The 21,878-nt window shown below is 41.2% G+C and overlaps 1 protein-coding gene across 1 annotated transcript in view; it reads left to right on the top strand.

Moving 5' to 3' along the window:
* Nucleotides 1-21,878, top strand: part of atrnl1b (attractin-like 1b) — a 70,968-nt gene that overhangs the window by 32,531 nt on the left and 16,559 nt on the right. Inside the window, exons 22-26 of the mRNA XM_080517428.1 lie at nucleotides 1,965-2,059; nucleotides 2,211-2,289; nucleotides 4,318-4,475; nucleotides 7,656-7,717; nucleotides 11,708-11,786. Of these exons, the coding sequence (XP_080373554.1) occupies nucleotides 1,965-2,059; nucleotides 2,211-2,289; nucleotides 4,318-4,475; nucleotides 7,656-7,717; nucleotides 11,708-11,786 (473 nt within the window). The remainder of the gene's footprint in view (nucleotides 1-1,964; nucleotides 2,060-2,210; nucleotides 2,290-4,317; nucleotides 4,476-7,655; nucleotides 7,718-11,707; nucleotides 11,787-21,878) is intronic.

The following is a 21,878-nucleotide window of genomic DNA, read 5'->3' as shown; positions in this document are numbered from 1 at the left end:
CCTTCTCCACTTCCACTCTTCCGCTCAGGGCAGATGGAGCATTTTAGCACTTTGGCACCAGGGGCGCTTGTTCGGTGACAGAATGACTTGTCGTGAAAATGTCAAGTGCATCAGAGGGAATGAGTGATTGAGCTAATCAAGGAGACGGAGGAGTCAAAAAAAATTCTCCACTTGTCTACTCACTCAATCACGCACCTACTCATTTATTCATTTAAAAACTTGACTAAACGGTAGTTTGACTAATAATGGAAAGGGGGGGAGGTGGGGGTCCATCAAGGTGCAAAGTGCAGTAAGATGTGGAAGTGAGAACAAAACGTCATGAGTGGGATCACATCCGTGCCCGCCTCCCCGTGTGTACTGTACGCGCTGGTGTTTGCGCTCTGTGTGTCTATTTGCATGACTGTGATGTCCTTCACGGTGCTTCAGTACTTAGCGATTTGTTATCTGCCTTTCAGCACTCTGCTACTGACAACAGAGCCTTTTGCCAAGGTTTTGTTACCCCCCCCCTCCCTCATTTTATTTATTTATTTCTTTATTTATTTTTTTGAAATGCCATAGCCTGACAGCAGGCTCAGTGAGGAGAAGATGGCGAACTGAAAGCCCAAAGCTTGTTTTAACCTCTGGACACAACTGGAACTTCTCGAGCCCCCGTGAAGCGCGAGTGCAAACACGACACTCCTCGCTGTCAAAAAGGCCACTGCTGATGTGGGGCGCCGCAACTTTTGAATTATGACTAATGCATAAAATTGTTAGATTCCATGTTTGTTTATGAACAAATTCATTACAAATGTGTGTCAAGGAGTTGGAGACATTTGACTGCTGTACAATTTTCCTTTTTTAAAAAATAAATAAAGGTCTAAACCTAATTTGACCTCCTCTAAAAAATATATATATATATATATATATATATATATATATATATATATATATATATTTTGGCTTGTACAGACAAGTCTGTGTGATTTTCTTACCAATCAATGCCCCCTGGGAATCTCCTCTTCTCCTCTCTGTGTTCAATAAAACCTCCACATGAAACTTTTATATTTTTAAATCAATCATCTATCCTTTATACCAGGGGTGTCAAACATGTGGCCTGGGGGCCAGAAGCGGCCCACCAGAGGATCTAATCCGGCCGCCGTGCGATTTAAATTTTTTTTTTAAAGTATAAATATGAAAACTGACAGAGGCTGATCTAAAAACACTAGATTGGCAAAAATGACATTCAAAACCACCCTCGGTCAGAATTTGACCCCCGACATTAATGCGTCTGTGGAGGTCACATGACTCAACGCCTTTCACAATAAAACAATGAGTCCAACTTATGTGAAGTGATACTTTAGACACGTAAACTCAAAACAACTTCCACGTGATGACAAATTGTTTTAATCCTGAATAAAAATACGATATCCAGATAAAGGTGACTGAGGGTTTTTTATTTACAAATATAATAATATCTGATTTCCTTTAATATGTATATTTCAGAATAGACTTGCAAATTCTTGCAGTTACAAAAGGATCAAAAGAAGGAAAGACTTTGACATTTGTCCATATCTACAGTTTAACATGTGATGTTTGACTTGTTGGGCCTCCAGAGGTCAGATCAGGTTGATGTGGCCTCAACTGAAATGAGTTTGACCCCCCTGCTTTATACCATGAATTTCCAACTCTCGTTCTCAATGAGTCACTCCGAATCCTGCCATTTGTAATAATGATACTGTATTTGTGTGTGGCATTACTTATTCACAATTACAATTCCCGATCAATTCACGGGAATATCAAGGGATATTTGCATGCAATCCTACATGTTCTGTGCTTGGTGAGAAACAATTGCCCCCCCCCCCCCCCCCAACACATCGCCATCTTTTCTCTCCCAACTTCATGCAGCAGCTGGTAGCTGTGATTGTGTGCATTCTCCACTTCCCTCTTTGTCCTCATCCATTGTCCCGTCTGATGTTTCGTAACAGACAACCTCCTGATCGACTACCAGTTCACCTTCAGTCTCATCCAGGAAGACGACAACCACTACACCGCGATCAACTTCATGGCCTCACCTGAGCAGGTAACGAGTGTTGTCATCCAAGCAGCCGGGGCACCAATGATGATTTCTATTAATCTAAAAGAATATTACCCATACAATCTGAATTATCCCTGCTTACCTGGTGGCTCGGTTTCCATTTTGTTTGACAAATTGTTTTGTTTTTCCTCTAAAGCCAAACAAGAACTTGGACATGTCCATCAACGCATCCAACAACTTCAACCTCAACATCACCTGGTCTGTGGGATCAACAGGTACTGGGTCTTCAACACCCCCCCCACTCCTCTTTTCTTTTAAACTGAGCCAGTTTTTTTTTTTTTAGGTATTTAACAAATCAACATACCCTGATATTCCCACAAGCTGTGGAATCTTTGCTTTTATTTCCTTGTATAGGTTGGATGAGCCAAAAAAAGATGCTCCAGTTACCGTTGGAGTTGTTTATAGGCTCTTGTAGCCAAAACTCCCCTGATTAATCTGATGTGTGTATTTTTTCATGATTGGTGTTTTGTTTTGCTTCTAAGAGGCTCTCGCTTTTAAAGGGATAAGTGAATTTGGAGTGAAAACACCTAACATTCAGTTAGTTTTGCACAAATTTGAGCCGCATTAGCGTGAAATTATTAATGAGCTCTTACAAGGCGTTACTTCTGAACCAAAGCAGATAGCTTATCTGTCGGACGCTGGTGGACAAGGAGCTTTGTTTTTGTGGCAAACGGGAAGGCGCCATAATTATCGGCCTGATGTTGGATTTGATATTCAATTTGTTCCAAATTCCGATAACAAGAGCCAATTATAATGCAACCTGCTTTAATTCAATTTATTTCAGGAGGTTTTTTTCGTCATTCACGGAGTTTTCGTTCTGGGAATCTTTTATTAGTTTATATGTTTTGTTGTGCATATAGCGGATTCTAGCAATTTCAGAGTCAGAAGTAGAACCGTTAGATTCTTCTTCAATATAAGGTTTCATATATCCATCTTTTAAAATGTATGTCAGTCATATAGTTGTTGTGAGACCTGTAACAGGAACCATGTTAGGCCCTGTTTGTGTGTCACTGTTGACTGGATATTATAGGTCCCCTGAGAAGAGACACCCAAGGACACTGCAGTTGTCCAGTACCCCCTGTTTATCTCTTTACCCCCCCCCCCCTACCTGCCCTCTCAAGTCATCTGCCACTTTGCCGCGTCCCCACAACACTGACATTTTCCAGCCACTAAAACACGTTAACCTCCCGCGCTCCTCTCCGCCAACTTAACCTTTTCGTAGCACCGTCATTAATATTTGAAGTCGGGTCCCCTTCTCCTCCCGCAAAAAAAAAAAAAAAACGAAACGAAAAGAAAAGAAGATACCGTGCCTCAGAAGGAACGGGAGCCGCTTCACAATCGACAAGAGCACGAGGCGCCTTTGGGTGGGTGGCTGGGTGGGGAGAGGGTGCGGGGGTGATTTCAATTAAGATAAACGTGCGCACGTAGACACACTCAAGCTGTCATTTTCAATGCTTTTGTTTCAGAGCTGTGGGTTGGAATGTCAATGCTGAGGACCCGCTGACACGAGGAAGAATAAGAAATGACTCGGAACGTTTAGTTAGATGGAAAATAGACCTCCCCCCCCCCCTTCAAGAGTTTGGGTACAAAATAAGTTGGCTGTGCTTTCATGAAGGGTATTAAAGATTGTATATAAACAAGACAATTTCGGAGGTTTACACTTCAGTTTGGCATCAAAGAAAATGCCATCATCCAACAGACGACGTCCCTTCAAACTAACCACCAGTTTGTGGGTTGTTGTGATATTCTCCCAGAAATAATAACACACTGCTCACGAATACTGAAATTGAACGAACACGAAGAAGAATTCATGATGATAGTTGGTCCAAGCAGGTCTCGCTTGCCCTCGTGCTGTTGTGTTTCTACCCCAAGGACAATAAATGCAAATTTCTCGATCTTGAAATGCACTACAACCCTCTTTCCTCTTAAACCTTTTTTCCCGTGTCGGTGCCTATTTAACAATAAAATATCTCCGTCGTGTGTAATCATGCAATAAAGCTCCACTCTGCTGTAGGTTAACGAAAAAAGAAGCTGAACGCAGTCAAAACATTATAATAATTGCTCATGAGAGCTTTTCCTGTTGTTCCAAGCGGCTTTCTGAATCCATTAATGCAGCCATAATAACATGTTGCAGGAGGTCCAGCCCTTCTCTCTGTGTGGAGGTGCTTTTTTTTTTTCCTTCTCCCCCCCACCGAGTGCCAAATGGCATCGTGCTGAATGTGTCCTCTTGCTTTACTCAACAGCTGGAACCATTTCTGGAGAGGAGGTGCCCATCGTCTCTAAAACAAACATCAAGGAATACAGAGACAGTTTTTCCTGCGAGAAGTTCACCTTCAGAAGCAACCCGAACATTACTTTTTATGTCTATGTCAGTAACTTCTCATGGCCCATCAAGATCCAGGTAAGGACGGCGCTCACGACCTTGGGCCGCCTCGTATAGAACACGGCAAACCCCATTTCCCGCCACGCGCCGCGTTGTCATTTTGAAATTGCTCCCAAGATATACATTATACCAGGGGGAATAATCTATCGAGATCAGATGTATAAATAAGAGTTCCCAGTGCAACACGCATGTAGGGCGCAGGCACAGCCGCCTGTGCAGATGCAGAGCCTCATTGTTGCTCAGGGTGATTTCAAGTGCACTTCATTGTAATTACAGATTTAATGAGCGATAGTTAACGTGCATAGGTGCGCAGCTGTTTTTTTAACAGGCAGAAGCAAAGCACCGTTAAACATTTCTGCACAGAGGCTCTGATGGGTGCAGACGTTTCACCGCTGAGAATGGGATCCCTCTGCTTTTTTTGTTGTTTTGGGTGTAATGCTAAACCGCAATGAAAGAGTAGTTAAAGAAACAAACAAACAAACAAACAAAAACCTCTGGGTTTTGTCTTATAAGCAATAAAACAAAATGAACGGTTATATAGATATATATAAATCAGTAATGTGAGGGACGACTGCTGAATGACGATGTGGAATGCTGGGCTGCAGTGTGGCGCAAGTTAGTGAAACATAGGAATGGAGTTAGAAGTAATTCATGAGTTACTTTGTCTGCTTTCGTCGTCATCATGTGTGTCAGTCTTACATCCGAGTCCTCCCACTGGCTTTATTCAACCCCTCCGTTACAAAGTTAGCGTTAATGTTGGAGGAGCGGTCGGCTGCAACCGTGCAAAACTCCAGAGCTTGGGATTCTAACGCAGTGAGATTTGAACCAGAGAATCTCGGAACACAAGCATGCTTCTCTTATCTGGAATACAAAATGTTTAATTAGACTGATTGGAAATTCAGGAAAAGTGCATTGTTGCCTTTTTTTTTTTTGCAGAGTTTGCAACACTACTGAGAAGTGATTTTATTATTTTTAGGTTCATTAAATGGATACAATTGTGTTTCTGTTCACTCAGTCGAACCTTGGTTGTGTGGCTAAAAGTAAAGTGTAAAATACAGCTACTGACACTTTAGCGTGAAGTGTGTCGCCTGTTAAAACACACAGACCTGTCATCAGTATTGCTGAAACGTTGCAGTAAGCAGCAAACGTTGTGGCTCAGAAATGTGATACCATGAGGTAACTATCATTCCTAATAACGGCACAGAAAACCCATTTTGCTAATTAACCCACTCTCAAACATTGATTTTTATATTCCGTCCCACCTTTCCACATGGTAGATGAGTGGATCACCTTGGGGTAATAATATCTCTGGGGTCAGCCCATCTGAGGAGGTGGCCCAGTAATAGTTTTCTATTAGATTTTCTGGCCAGCAGTCACTTAAATATTATGGACTGGCCGGTGCTGTTGGAGCAAATAGCCTCTGTAACAGGATAAGCTCTCGCTTCCCTCCTCTGCGAGCCTCAGTGATGCAGGTCTGAGACTGTAAACCTGAATGAGATAAAGCAGAATTTGAGAACGCACTTATGAGCTGTCGTATTTACGATCCCAACCCGTGGCGGACGCATCAAAATGTGGACGAAGATGGAGCGTCGCTGTGAGCTCCCGACTATTGCAGTGACATTGTGGTGTGTTGGTGTAATTGCGATCCAACAGACTGCCCGATGTAATAAAAGTCCACTTGTAATAGAAGAAGACTCTGGAATGATGCGATTGATCGGAGGAGATGGATGAATTGAAATTAAATTAACCCTCCACGTATTGCTTTGACCTCATGTGAAAGCGCGGTGGCTCGCGCTAAAAGGAGAAGCCCCGCGTATTAAAAAGCTACCAAAACACCTGAGCGGAGTGCGTTTGAGTCGTGTCACTGAGCATCTCCTTTCATATCAGCGACTCTCTTTTTGCTCTTAATGAGGGTGAAAGGTGGCTGAAGATTAGACAGCTGATGGGGTCGATATAAAGCATCCAGAGATGACTCTTTGTCGTTATTCAAATGTAATATTTCATACTTCATTGTGCTTAGAACTGAAGAAACAGACAAATATTTAGTTTTCTGTGACCTTCCAAGAACTTAACAGAAGAAGTTTGTTGTGTCTCTTATTGCCAACGCTCTCGTTCCACATCTGCATTGTCTTCTGTAAAGTCCTTATATTGATGGATACAGAGCTTTTTTCTTATCATTGTAAGCTTTTGAAACCCAGAGATAATGAAGATTAGAACACTTTTCCTGCTCGGGTCAGTTGCACAATATTTTCAAGTAAAATAACAGACTTTGATTTTGTTTTGGACGTCCATTTACGCGTCCATTACAAAAACAAACAACCGAACCCACGAGAGGCCCGACATGAAAATGATAGAGTTTTCAGTATTTCTGCCGTTGCGGTCTAAACTGACAATTTTTTTTTTCCACCCCAAAATCTTACCTTGTAAATGTGAAACTTTTCTGAAAGGAAAACCAAGAAGGACGTGTTTCAACGTTGTAGTGTAAACAGGGGCTCGTCACATGCTTGGACATGTGTATAATGTTCGATTAGCATCTATTGCACTTAAAATAAATTAACTTCTCCAGATATGTTTAATTGACTGATAGTTTTGCAGTAATTTATTGCTTGTCTTTTCTTTCCGAATGGGATTCTTTATATTTTGGCTTTATGACTAGTTAAACCACCCGATTATGTCACAATGACATTTTAATCTAATGCAATGGCTAGAATTCCAATAATGTGGCTCTAAAAGCCCCCAGTGCCCTCCCTGATCCCTGATCTACTGCCGTGCCGGCTGGATGATGTCAGTCAGCTACAGCAGATAATAAACTTGTCTCTATGATATGGCCATTCATGTATGAATGGGCTGGCAGCTCCGTGTGTAATCTGTCTTTTAATGAAGATGAAACATATGCTTGACCCATTATTTACTGCCCATGTTGCCTCGTGGATATAAACACATGGCAGCTATAGGAGTCCTCCCCCATAGGGACAGATGTCAGTTCATCTACATTTCAAATCCTATAGCATTTTATTTGTTTTCAATTCTTTTGTCTTTGCATTTGGTTGGATTGTTTTCTTTCTTTTTCCCCAAGTAAACATTGAATGGCACTCTGATTTCTATTCCACACGTTAGAACTGCATCACACCGACCACGAAGTCGGATTCAACTTCTTTGCACCGAAATCATTACCTCTTTCTTCTTTATCCCAAATAGATCGCCTTCTCCCAGCACAACAGCATCATGGACCTGGTCCAGTTCTTTGTGACCTTTTTCAGGTGAGTGTTTGAGGTATTTATCCAACCCCCCCCCCCCCCCCGGTTTCAACTGTTCATCAGCCAGAGAAACATGACCCACCAGCTCTTTATTCTCCACTCGACGCCTCCCAAGGGCACTTCTGGAGTTACTTGAGCCTGTTGGTCCAGTTCTGTGAACCGAGTGCGTGTAAATGCTTCTTGTGTCTTCAAGGCAGCGATTTTCCTCTTTTCTTCAAGTGGCAAAATGAACTGCCGGTGGCAATTTGAATAGGTGCATATTTCCCTGCGAGTGCCTTCTGAAGAGAAGGCGTGGGCGATCAAGATACGAGAGCTCTTAATGATTTCTCATCCTGAGAGCCGCAACGGAGGCCTTTCATCATTGAAATGTATAAAACGAGTCGATTGGGCCGTCTCAAAAGCACACCAAAGTCTGAATAAGTGAAGTGGATGTGAGGATAATTGCTAAATTTGTGCTTTGGTTTGCATATTTGCATCTCTGAAAAGCTTCCAGAGGAGATCTCTTACAAAGCCGGAGTCGTACCTGTGCCCTTCAGAGCATCTTTAAACCCCAACACATTAGCTTTGGTTCTCAGCTCGTCGTCCATGGGTATGAAAATGATTTTTCCTAACACCGATAGTCAACAGCTTATGACCGCGGTGCGGTTTTCTCCTGCAGTCAGTCAGTGTGCGTGTTCATTTTCTTCAAGGTGTGCTGCCCACAGTCGCTGATGGACTAACATATTATCTGTGTAGGTGTCACACAGGGAATAGAAGACAGTCTTTGCCTGAGGCACCTGTCCATCACTGCCCGGTCCACAATAACTTTCCCGAAAAGCTGTCAGACAAGCATTTATCTTCTGCCTCCAACTGATCACGTTACCGTCGAAACAGCCAAAACTCTGGAATCCTTGGGAGGGAAGGAGGGAAAGATGAAGCTTATTTTATCTCAAATGTGTCAGACAGCTGCTTACATCAGTTTGCACAGGAAACTCTTTTAAATGCACCACAATTATGCAAAGCAGCTCTAGTTTTATTCTTTTTTTTTTTCTTGCTTTAAACAAGTTTGTTTTCAAGTTTGAAAGGGTGTCAGTGTCTCAAGCAGGTTAATGCTCTCTCTCAATTCAAAGAAATTCAGTTCAGGCTTTCCATAATACAGCACGCATCTTTTCTTTTCACTCGTCTAAATCTATTTCCATTCGTGTTTTTTTTTTCCCTCAATGTCAGGCAGTTTCTATTAATTCCGGTGAGCCTTTGTTTGGGTCCTTGTTGTCCAGTTGTCACTGACCCATAAACTGAGGGAAAAGGTGAAAAGCCCTCATGCCATTACAGTGTGTGTGTGTGTTTTGAGGAGTGAGTGCTAAACCTGCGGGAAGCGTAATCAGCCTGATGACAAAATGTCAAATCACCCCACAGGGTTTCCAGACCTCCTTGTACGCAGGATAGAGGGTGAAGGAATGACGGCATGACTTCTCTCTCATTGTTCCGTCTTCTGATTTTATTCGAGTGTCGTCTCCCCTGCTTTGACTGCAGACCTACAAAGCGTCCTCCTTTTTTTTTTTTCCAAACTGTGTTCCTCATTGATTCTGCCTGGTAAACAGATCCTTGTAGCATAGCTCTTCCTCAGTATTTATCCACTTTATTTTTCCACCTGATCTCATCGAGTGCTGCATGAACCCCTTTTTATACATTGAAATCAAATAAATGCAAATGCATTTTCTTTATAAATGTGGCACCATTACAAAGGAGAGATTTATTATGATGATGCATTGTTACGACAAAGACGTGATCTACTGCGCCTTGATTATGTAGCAAAATAGATAAAAAATTCACATGATTCTCAGTGGTAATGTAAAACTATGGATTAATCAGCGTTTACATGTATGAATAACAGATGACGGCAATTATTAACTGCATAAAGGATTTTCTGTAACTCTTGTGTGACTTCCCATGAAACATGCAAACGATGTGTATTTCAATTATGCCTCTTTCTGCAGAGTGTCCCAATAGAACGCAGGCACAGACACCATTTAGGTGAAAGCAACCTTTATATTTAGGTTTCTACGCGTTAAACACTTTAACAAGTTTGTGCAGGAATAGTGTGAGACCTCACTCGTGTTTAACTTCAAAGTAAAAACACAATACCTGATTAACACTGACTATTGTACATGCTCTTTATGTTCTGTACATAAACCTCATCGTCCTTTGTCGCAAATGAGCTTTTTTCCAAGTTGTAATCGTCCTTCTCGTAATGAAGCACAAATGATTACATAACTCTTTATATCAACTGCAGAAGCGAAGGAGATTTAAGCCGCTTTACCATCTAAAACACAGACCATGTAAGCCAAATATCTGTTGAGGAATTTCTGTCACTTGTGACACATCAAACTCTCACTCAAAGCCTCCGCCGCCCCTCCTTATCTTCAAAGGTGTCTCAGATGGTGCGAGTGCTTCTAAAAGAGGGAGACGCTTTTATACCTAGAAAATAAATTCCACCTGTGACACTTTAATCCCGCTTTTCCTCTTTTTACACCCCCCCCTCACATTATCGTCTCCTTCAAACATCACCTTCCAACGGGTTTAACAGGCCGGAAGTTTACATATCAAACAAATTGGCCCTCGACATTAGAGCTGGTTATGTGTCTCTGGTGAAATGTGTTCATTGGACCAGTCTTCCCATTACAGAAATGTGGCACTTCCCCTAAGACCGGGGATTACCGCTCATATTACATCATGTGTTTCCAATCCAAACAGCATGGTCTTTGTTCGTGGACATGAGTGCTGGTTCGTGTTCCCTTTAATTACGGACAACGGAGAATGACTGCAAGAAAGTTTGACATGTTTTAAGCTGCCCAACTTTTGGGTTCATGTCAAAACAGAATATGTTACCTGGAGTCTAATTTGACATTGCCTTTTAAATTTGACAACAGTTTTAAGCATGTTAAATGACACAGAAAGAATATTGTAGTAAATATTTCTTTAATGCTCTCCCGATGAGCATGATACTGATGAACTGTATTGCTCCTGTCATCCTCATGGCTATGAGATCTTTTCTGCATCACACCAACATGGAAATGGAGAAAACTGCAAATATATATGAGAAATGTCTTTTTTGCCGTGCTCACATATAATCCTATCTGGAAACAGAACAATTTTCTCACCACTCCTTTTGTATTATTCTTTCAGTTACACTGAATTCATCACAATCGTAGTTTAATTTCCTTTATACGAATACATACCTCACACAGAAAGAGGGAAAAAAAGCTTGGTCAGTACTCAGCCTCTCATGAATGGTTAAAAAGTGCCGAATGTCTCTTTAGCGTATGATAATCTTCACATTCTCATCTGTCACAGGGATAATGAAGTGGGAGCTCCCAATCACTCATACTTTTCTATCCCAGCAGTGTTGCAGAATTTCCCTTGACTAATGGTCGTGTCGTTGGATTATTAATTGAAGTAATAGGCCAAAATGTTCACTCTCCTAATAAATGAATTATCCTTGAATCATCTCATTCTTTGATTTTTTTTTTTTTTTTTTTTTTTTTTTTGGGAAGCTGGATGGAAATTGTAAATATTTTAGTTGTTTCTGTTTTGGTGTGTGATAGTGTTATGGTTTGACATGACAACTGCAAAGTGCTTATTGGATATAAGGAATCAATTACCACAGGGATTTCACACCATCAGTTGATTTACTGAATTTAAATGTTTTATCTTTCTTACAGTGGAAATGTACTTCGATGCATTATGGGTGTTTTCCATTTGACCAGCGGAAGTAACAAAAGATGAAAAGCAAATCTGAGAAGTTGTACTAAAAAGGACTCCAGCTGCTGTTACTTAGACTATCAGTGATCAATTCAAATCATCTGATGATTCGCTCTGTTCAATGAAGGACTGCACTGGAACTGAGCGGTATTAGTACTGTATTCTCCTCGTAGGGGAATTATTACTTCTGGAAAACAGCTGTTATTTATTATTGGTCCTTTTCCTGATCTTTTTCCGTGTCTGTCATCCCAGTTGCTTCCTGTCCCTCCTGCTGGTGGCTGCAGTGGTTTGGAAGATCAAACAGACCTGCTGGGCTTCACGCCGCAGAGAGGTGAGTCCACCAAACACCTTGTGTTGACATGTGAAGAAAACCTGGCGATGAGCTGTCATGTAGCACGTACACACACTTCTCACAGACAAAGCCAATCCATACATTGTTTTATCCATTCATTGGTAAAATGAGAACATTCAGTTCATCTCAAGTGAAGTGCACTTTAGTGTGAAAAGGCTGTTTACAGGAACATGTGTTAATGTGGACATTTTTAAGATTCTTTAAAAAAGAAGTTATTTGAAAATGTAATCATTTTAATTTTTTGAAAATGACCCCAAAAAAAACTAAGTTTCATATGAAATTGTGTTTATACTTATGGCCTCAAGGTAAAGAAATAAATGTTCAAATTAAAAAGAATAATCTAGTAAAAAGTGTGACATATTTCAATTTTTGGCAAAATATATGTATATGGTGGAAAATGTACTTTTTCGTAGCTTTTCAGATTTTTTGATATCCGTCCACCAAGCTTCAAAAACATTTTATTCAACTTTGGGTCACAGGAACATTTTTCCACTGAATTACTGAAATGAACATTAAATGACTGAACTGAAAGAGAACATCTTACACTCAACACAAAGTATGAAAGCGTTGGTCTCGGGCGATACAGTTGATGTGAGCTGACTGATCAGAAGCTCAGATGTGTTAATCACTGATTTCTCACCCCATTTTCCTTGGAAGGGCCGACGACCCTCTTCCCGTTCTCTCCTGTCAACATATGACAGTGATGCCGACACTGTAAGGTCCGCTGCAATGAGCCTGTCCACGTTTGTAATTGAGGGGGAAAAGATCCCCGTGACACCAAGTCGGACGACACAATTGTAAAGCTTGCTGAACGTGTATTGAAAAATTACACAAAACAACGAGGAAGTAATTAAAACACTGAACACTTCACGTGTATTTTTAACATAAACTGAAATATTTCTCGCTTTTACAAGAGTATTACTTTTCATTTTGAGCATATGCGTTTTTAATTACCTTATCCAGAGGCCATGATTATACTAACATAAATTCAGTTTGAATCTTCTTGGTTTATTTCTTATGTTTAGAAACAAACAAGCTGAAAAACAAATAAAATGTTCAATGATGGTCTTAGTTTTTGAAATACATCTATGTATTTACTAGTTTTCGCAATGTTTGCTGCATATATTATCAAGTCGAAGCTTATTTTTTCCACGCTCCTGAAAATGTCCATTGAAAAAAATGATGATCTTATCAAAATAATTTGAACATCCTCAAAGCGGGAAAGAGCCTGCAGTACCAAATTAATAGAAGTTGTGAGATCCCGTGAGTGACTTGAGGAAAAGGGGGGGGATATTACTCATTAAAATTCTGTGCCGGCATGAAAGACGGGGTTGCAAATGATCACGCTGAAAAGAGGTGAGAGATGAGATGATTGGCAGGAGAAACGATAAAAGATACTGTGCAGGCAATGGAAGACCAAAGCAAAATGTATGCAAATTCACCTCGCTGCCCTCAACTTCGGCTGCATTGAGGGGTTTCCGTAAGAGCAACCATCTCCATCATTTCCATCTCCTCCGAGTCCATCCTATATTCTCCTCGTTGCCGTTTGATGCTCAATGGCGGAAAGTTTCCTCTGGCGCAGATGCAGCCTTATGACCCGCCGTCTCCTAATAGAGCTCTCGCCATTTATTTCCCTATTGGGGGCGACGCCGATAATCGCAAGATCTGAATTTTATACCCTCTAATTGATATATGGAAATAAACAAGAATGATGGCCGCCACAACTCCGAATCAGGCCGATCCAAAAAATTAAAGTCAATAAAAATTAATGCAAGCAGATGGGCGCACGCTATTGAAATTCTACTCACTTTCCCTGTTGACTCTTGCCATGCATATTGTTTGTTTGTCAGCGTCCTTCAGCTGTCACACGGAAACAAATACAGAGTTCAATAAAGTCCTTCATGTCACACATCCATGTATTGAAAGGTTTTGTCACGAAGGCAAGAAGTATATGTAATGGGTTTTTTTTTTTCAGTGCTTCAGTTCTGCTTCAGTTCTTTTCAGTTTTTGCAGAAGTGTGTGTTCAATGCCATTTCTCTTCAAGCTCTTGCTGCCGTGTGTCTCCTCTGCTGTAAAGTCCATCTCGTCAATGCTTTGGTTCTTTCACAAGCAAGACGTATATCTAAGGCCGGCTCCAAACTGTGCAGTTTTAACAATCATATATACGTAAAGCCAGTGACAAGGCGCCACATGGAAGTTTGCCGTGTGCCGACTGCACGATTCAAAAGGTAAACTGAATTACCGCCTACGATGTCCAAGAGCAGAGAGATCGCCACGATTCTCTCGAAGATCGCACGATCTAATGCATACTATTTCTCACTACGACACTCGCACTGAGTGCCTCTTAACTACCTTTTAAGATACTGTTGTGATAGTTTGCTTTTAAAGCATCATTTTGAAGGTTTATCTTTAACAAGAGGGATAACCCCAATATTAATTCTATTATCAATTATCCAAAAAAGGTATTTCCAGTGTATATTCTTAAAAATGTGTATAGCTTTGAGAAATCTTGCCTGCAGGCTCGTGTTGTGGCATTTCCAGGTGCCCTACTTTCCGAGAAACATTGTTAAGGGGTGTGTGTGTTAGTAACCTTTCCCTGAAAGCCGTAGCAGCCTAAAGGGTGTTTCTTCAGTGTCGCGACTGCTGTATTTAAGTCATTCTTATGTCGCGTTTCTCTCGGCCACTCTTCCACTTCTCCCAGATTGGTGCAATTATCGGCAGAGATTATTACCGATCCATCGACGTTCTGTTCGATATCGTGTCAGAAAATGGTTTGGGATTTTCAAATGTCCCTTACTTGAGAGGGTACTTGTCTGATGTCTTTGAGGCTATAAACCACTTTAAATATGCACTTGTGATAGTTTACAAGCGTTTCATGTTGATAGAAGCCTTTTTCTTCCTCTGCCACGGTTGTAATTCCCCCCAGAACTTTCTTTATACACAATGCTAACACTCTTTGGCTTGCACAGGCAAAGAAAGTGGCATTCTTTTAAAACAATGTTCTTTTGTTTTTGTTTTCTGTCAGTAGCATCTAATTGAAAAGGAAATCATGTAATCATGAGACACACTTTATTTCATTGGTGATGAACCATCAGGTTCTTTCCTCTTAGATAAACTTAAGCTGTTTCAAATAAATTGCTGCACTGATTGAGTTGTACAAAGCACTAAAAGTATCGAAAATACAGATGTGTTATGATGCTATATTTCTCAATTACGTACAAAACTTTCGAATATCTTTTGAGTTTTTCTTTATTTAGTCCTTTTAAACATGTTGTACTCACTGTTCAACTGTTTTATCATCAGGCTATTTGTTGTTGCTGACTTCATCCCAACGTCTATTAAAGTTATAAATTCCAGTGCCTCAAAACTGGTCTTGTAGCTCCTTAACATTATTTCATGCTCCATAAATCCGTCCAACAGGCAGGGCATGCTTTACTAGGGTGGAGCTACCCCATAATTAAGTCTGCTGAATTGTTTTGATCAAAACAGAGAGAAACTGTGTCTTGCTCCTTGTCTCATTCCTGTAATGATTATAGCGACGAGACGAAACACGTCAAATGATTGTATTTTTAGTACCAAGTAAAGTAACCAAGATTTATTCCTTCAGTGTCAAAGTGAAGCTACCTTAAGATCATACAGGGATTATATACCGTCTCTTTCTCGTGCCAAAAGGAAACACTTTGGTTGCATTGTGGCTGTCCGTCACGGGAATTGGTGCTCGGAGCCACTGATAACGCAGCTTTTTGAAAATGTCTCCGTCTCTGAGGAAATGAGGGCAAACGCAACTTTGTGGGACTGCTCAGGCAACCATCTCCGTGTAGGCGGTGGAAATGTATGAATGTATGCATGTATGTGAGCTGCTTTTCATTGTTTTGATGCCGCGGTCGGTGACGCCTGGCTGCAGAGTGGCGCCTCGCTGGACAACGGCTTGACAGTATTTGCATGTTTTTGTTGCTTTGTGGTGCTTTAAAAGCCTAGTGAAATGTAAAACACTACTTTGCAAAAAACGATAGTTGGGGTACTGCTTATAAGGTTCCTCCGACTCTGCCCCACCACTGTTGTCGCATAACAAAGTTATTTGAATTTTGAATCTCCAGCCGAGGAAGTCGGGGGAATCCTTCTTCGTGGGCGTGACGTCAAGAGTTGTGCAGATCTCGATCTGTTGTGTTTATATCGGCTTGTTTCCTCTTAAATATCGAAGTTTTTATAGTGTTTTGAAGTTATAGTCGGCGTTATATGAGCCTTGATGAAAGATTGAGCCTGGAAGAGACCAGAGAGAGGAGAAAAGGAGCACAGGCGGCAGGAGCTGCTAGCTCGGACGGCTAGCGGGAGCCGCTAGCTCGGGTGGCTAGTAGACGATCAAGTAATACCTGGACTCATCCTCGGTGATTCCGCGCAGTCGGAAAAGCTCTTCGACATGATCCAGGAAGTCGTTCTGCCAAAAGTCAGGAGCCTCAAAGGTGAAAAGTGGCGGCTGCTGAGGCGAGGAGACGAGGACGAATGGAGGACGAAGCGTCTTCTGCTTCCTCAAACATGTTCCAGACGGGGTCACCGATGGCAGAACCACCTTCTGTGTCTTCTTCATCAATCACTGGATTTGAAATGATGATGATGATGAAATATCGTTAAATTGAGCCTCTTCGTCATCAAAACTCTGATCCTCCATAATGTAAACACAACTTGGGCGTGTGCACAACTCGTGACGTCACTCTGTTATTGTCAGAAGCTCCGCTCAGCAGTGAAAATACCGCTGTTTATCGGCTATTTTCTCGCAGATTGCCGTGTTTTAACATTTTACCCTTGGGCCAATAAGCATAAAAATGTCCCTAGAAGCGACAGCCAGAGTGTTTTGGAGGTCGAATTTTCATTTCACTAGGACTTTAAGAGTAAAATACGTCCAAACAGCAACATGTTGTCATGAAAAGTTGGATAGCACAGTGCTACTAAGCTAGCCTGCTCGCTGGCTGCAAGCTGTGGAATGGATTTCCTGATTCATTACTCTGCGTCTCATTGAGGCGTTCAGGAACTCATCCCACAGTTTGCAGCCAGCGAGCAGAGCAGCTGGCAGGGAAACACTTGTGGAGTCGTTTCAGCAACAGTAAAGCACAGCCGAGGCTTCGTGGGTAGGAAATCTCTGCAGGTCGGGTCGGAGATTTCCGTGAAGTACGTTGGTATCGGAACCCGATACCGACACTGGATGGGATCAGTCCCATCCCTAATAACAACGATTCCTCTATGAAAACTTTGCCATGCAAACATGGCCCTCTTCTGAAACGAACACACAAAAACGATACCGTCTAACTGGAATCATTATTATGTAAACAGGGTCTAGATCTTGGTTGATGACGGATGTCCCTATTCTTTTCGGATATAAACATTTTATTTATTTATGAATATCCATAGGCATGATCAGAGGTGTACAAGGTGGCGTCTTTAACTTAGAAAGTCCTGATCTACATTTTTCCTTATGAATCGCGCCATGATTGTAGTTGTATTCATGATGTCAGATTTTGCCCAGTCATCGGAACAAGTTAGTGCTGGAATTCCGAGTGAATACTCTGTATATTGCAGGCGGCGTGCTGTGATCACGTCAAATGGATCTGTTATGGGCGACACTCGCGTCTCATTGGTCAACTGATCGTTTCTTCACTGAACGTCGTGTCGGGTTCATTTGAAGTGGTTGTACTTACTAGGCTTGTTCCAAATGAAGGACGCAAGGGTTTGGGCGGTGTGCCATCGAAGCCCCCATGTGACCAAAAGATGTGTAATGAATGACTCGTAATGAGGCTTTCAAAAGTGGCAAAGACAATAATGAGAGGGAGACGCAGCCAAATTGGCATATGGATGACTGCCGCTGAACTTTTTTCTGGCCGGCTATCCAATGAGAAATCTGTATACAGAGAAGTTGGGTAACCGTGACTCTTTAACTGGCCATTGACCACAATGAAGCAATGATTAGAATTAGAAGAATTAAGAGAGGTCTTTGTTGATGTTTTCCATCTTCACATGAAGGAGTGTGGCAGCAAAGCTGATGAGTGTTGGATCCTGAGCAAGGAACAAAAAAAAAAAAGAAGGAAGGTAAAGCTGTAAATGCCAGCAAAGAGGACGAGAGCTGACCTCTTTGAAGCTACCTGTGGGGGGAACAGAAGGGAGGGGGCGCTGACATTTCACCAGACCGCAACACCAAGACGTTACACACAAACATGTGGCTTCATCTAACCCACTCTGGTCACACTAAAACTCCTACGAACACAATGTATTCATTCAGCTTTGTTGTCATTGTGTTGTTGGTATTTGTTGTTGCCAATTCTGCTTCTTGGTTTTATTTTTGCCATCTCTATACATGTTTTTGCTTGGAGCTTCTTTTTTAAGCTTCAATAGATATTTATTAGCTAGAATTTAATATGATTATAATGTTGAATAGCCGATATGGTTCCACCTTTTGCTTCTTATTGGATGGGAATGGTTGGATTCAGATGTTTGGCAGCTGCTGGCGTGGCGGCAGCCTCCCAGCATGCATCTGGACCAAGAAGAAAGCCCTGCGTGGGTCAGGATGTGCCGCTTCAGGTTCCCGTTTGAGTAATAGATTAGTCGGATTGAAGCCTTGTCAGACACGGAATAATGCACAGCTTTTAAAAAAAAAAAAATCAAAAAAATCAGAATCATTTCGCCAGCTCTGGAAAGTGAGCACAGTGACACGCGTCCCAGGTTTTTCTGTAGCAATCAGTGTCAGAAAAGCAACATTCGCATTACCGAGCGCTTAACTGGGATCGCATGCATTTGAATGGCCAATGACTCTGTGAAGCCCTTTTTTTTTTTTGTTTAATTTTGTCTTGGCTCAGAATCCCTGCTGCATTTACCTAATTTAAATAACTGAGGGAGCTGCATTTCTTTTGTCTGGAGCAGAATTTGGTCAGCTTTAGTCCTTTATGTTCCGACGCTGCCAGGTTTGTTGTGTGAAACACCATCATCAGTGTTAAAATGAGAGAGAGAAAAAACAACCCACAAGCCTCAAACGGCCGTGTTGATGGCCTGATTGAATATTGTGCTCGCACTCAGCAGCACATTATTAACCCCTACGACTGTGACGTGTCCCACCTATAACTGGGCGGCGTCCCTCTCTGCTCTTTAAGCGCTCAATCAGAAGTCATCGATTGCTCCAATGAGATTATCTCACTCTTAAGCCCCTCGTCACCTCAATCGTCCTTTGTTCAGTTAAAAGTTTGCACTGGAATCGTTTTTTTGGCTGAAGCTACAGGGAGAGTCTCTCTGCTATAAACAAGCCACCGCTAACCTTGGCAGCGTAGAACCGGAGATGCAGGTCATTCGTATTTAAAGCTTTTATTTACGTTCTTGCGACATCTGCGTTGAAATGAAGACTCAAGCACACGAGCGTCATCACGACACTATGGTTCTTGTTTTCTTTGTTGTAGCTTTAAGCATCAGGCCCCTGATTCGAAACCATTTGTGAGACTCGTCTATTGGATTTCTTCATCTGTTGATCATGAGTCCATTTTTCCACAGAAAGCTTTTCCACCCAGACCTCGCTCTCAACTCGGGGCCCGATCACACGGCGATGATTTGAAAAAAAAGTTGCATCTTCATAACTGAAGATGTGTTTTGCTTCTTCAGAATCAACTGATTTGATTTTCTTTTTTCATGGAAACATTTAGTTCAGTTAAAAAAAAAAAAAAGAAGTTTCCTCCCCTCTATGGGAACAATTGGGGGGGAAAGAGGCTAGTTTGTGTTTACTGTTTTCTCTCTCTCTCTTTTTTTTGTTGTTGAAATTCTACAAGAGCCAGTGGGCACAAGCAGTGATCTTTGAAGGGGGACGTGGTGACCTGCCAAGGTGTAGAATATGCTCGGAGGCGGGATGACACTCCACCCTTTCAGAGACTCCAGTGAAGAGAACAAAAATGGCGTATTCACTCGACGGATAATTCATGCACTCACTTGCCAAATTAATCAAGTTGCATAGCAATGCACTTCATGCCCACCCTTATCACAACCGTGAATGGCTCCAGCTTGTATTCTTGACAAAATCAGTCTGTCATTGCACAGGCGTTAATTGGTTTTACAGAGTTCACTCTTGCCTTTTGTCATTAACTTCATTAATTCATTTCTGGAATCTCTGCGGTATTGTATTGGCCCTTTGACGATTGTATCCCCGGCACTTATTTTTTTATTTATTTATTTATTATCCTCGCTGCATGTTCTGGACCCCAAGCGAAGCGGCGGCGCTCCCTGACTTTGCTTCTGCTCTCTCCTTGTGTTTTGTTGCTTTAAATGAATTCTGCAACATGATAAATAACATTACTGCTATCTGACATTTAGGATGAATGTTGTTTGATTTGAAGCTTTTGTGTTGGGAACCATAATAAGCCGTGAGCTGTTTTCTTGTTTTGCAACAACCTCGCAGGGCCCTCCATCCTCCGTTTATCTTTTCGAAAAGGGCAAAATTTCTCATTTTGACCCGCGGTGGCCCAGCAGCTCAAATCTATAGTTTTTTTTTTTTTTTTTTTTTTTTATTGCTCGTTTGATGTTTAATAGTTGAGATGTACAACAATCTAACATGAGACTTCAGATATAAAGTTTGAAAATCAAAGCTACAAAAAGAAAAATCAATCCAGTGATCAATCTCAATTTCACTTGGCTGTTGTTGTCTTTTTTTCTTCTTTTTTTTTTCTTTTTCTTTTCTTAGCTTTACCTCCCTGAGGGAGGATTTTCAAGAGTGAGTCAACAGAGCACCGCCACTTTCTCCTCGTTCACCTCTCGACAGAGAGTCTGCACAACGCTAACGGTTTAGCGTCTAAAACGCGTCAACACGGGCCACATCAACATTCAGGATGCATTATTTATGATCTGGAGGATGTACAGAAAGCTCTAAACATATTTTTCATTTGTAAACTTATTTGACGGACAAGTCTGAGAGGAGGGAGAGACAGTTGACAAATCTGTGCTGCAGCAAAGGATGATGGATGGTTGGCTTGAGCCAGCTGAGGCCCACCCAAAAAAACCATGGAGGGTCGTGTGCAAACGCATCGTCTCCTGTCCGTTCCATCATTCACAATACAAAGTAAAAGTTCTTTCAGCTTTTACTATATTATGATCTTTACAGTTGTAGTTGCAATGCTTTTAAGGCTATGTCAAGCTCTAACACAAGTATATTTGTCGAGTTTCTAATCATTATCTTATCAATATTTTTGACTTTATTTCAAGCGAAATACAACAAATAATATATTTGTAATATTTAGCAAATCATCTGTTTCCAAAAGTAAACAATCACGTCTAAATTATGTGGACTCCCAATAAAAAGCTGTTGTTCTCAATTTGAGATTCTGTATTTTCGATTTTTATGACTTTGAGATAAAATTGTGAAGAATAAGACAAAAAAAAAAAAAAGCATTAAAATGTGTAATAGATCAAATAAAAACAAATATCAGACGTTCTTGGACATTGTGTTCCATTTGTCCATACATTTATCTTTCCTTCAGGAACGGTTCCATTATTTTATCTGATGTGGTCCAGCAGCTCTGCTATAAACCCTGACTTTACAAAGCTTGTTCAGTTTTGTTTGAGATCATCAAAGTGTAAACAGTTATTGTATGGAGGTTTTATTGCTGACAAATGTTTGTGTACCTGTAGAATTCTTTTCTCTCCACAAATACAACACCACACCATGTTTTCCACCAGATTTACTGCAACAATTGTCGGAAAAATATGAGCGCGGCAATTTTTTAAATCTGTAATTAAGAATTTGTAAATGTGTTAGTGTGGTGTTGTATTTGTGGCGAGAAGGTACACAACTACACATTCAGTTCTACAAGTACACAAACCTTTTCCCCCCCAATAATACCTCCATATTATTTATAATATTTAGCTTCTTTCATGTTTTTAATGTGATCGTCAAAATGTTCAGTCATGTTTGAGAACATTCTATATCGTCTGATCCACAAACGATTGGCGCTTTCATTGACGTGTTGCCTCAACAATAATAATAATAATAATAATAACAGACCATCTCCAACTGTCTCCTTGTGACAAACTGTTTTTTGTTTCCTAAACATCTGT

The sequence above is a fragment of the Blennius ocellaris genome, assembly GCF_963422515.1.
Source record: "Blennius ocellaris genome assembly, chromosome: 21".
NCBI classification, from domain to species: domain Eukaryota; kingdom Metazoa; phylum Chordata; class Actinopteri; order Blenniiformes; family Blenniidae; genus Blennius; species Blennius ocellaris.
This window is presented reverse-complemented; position numbering and strand designations above follow the sequence as displayed.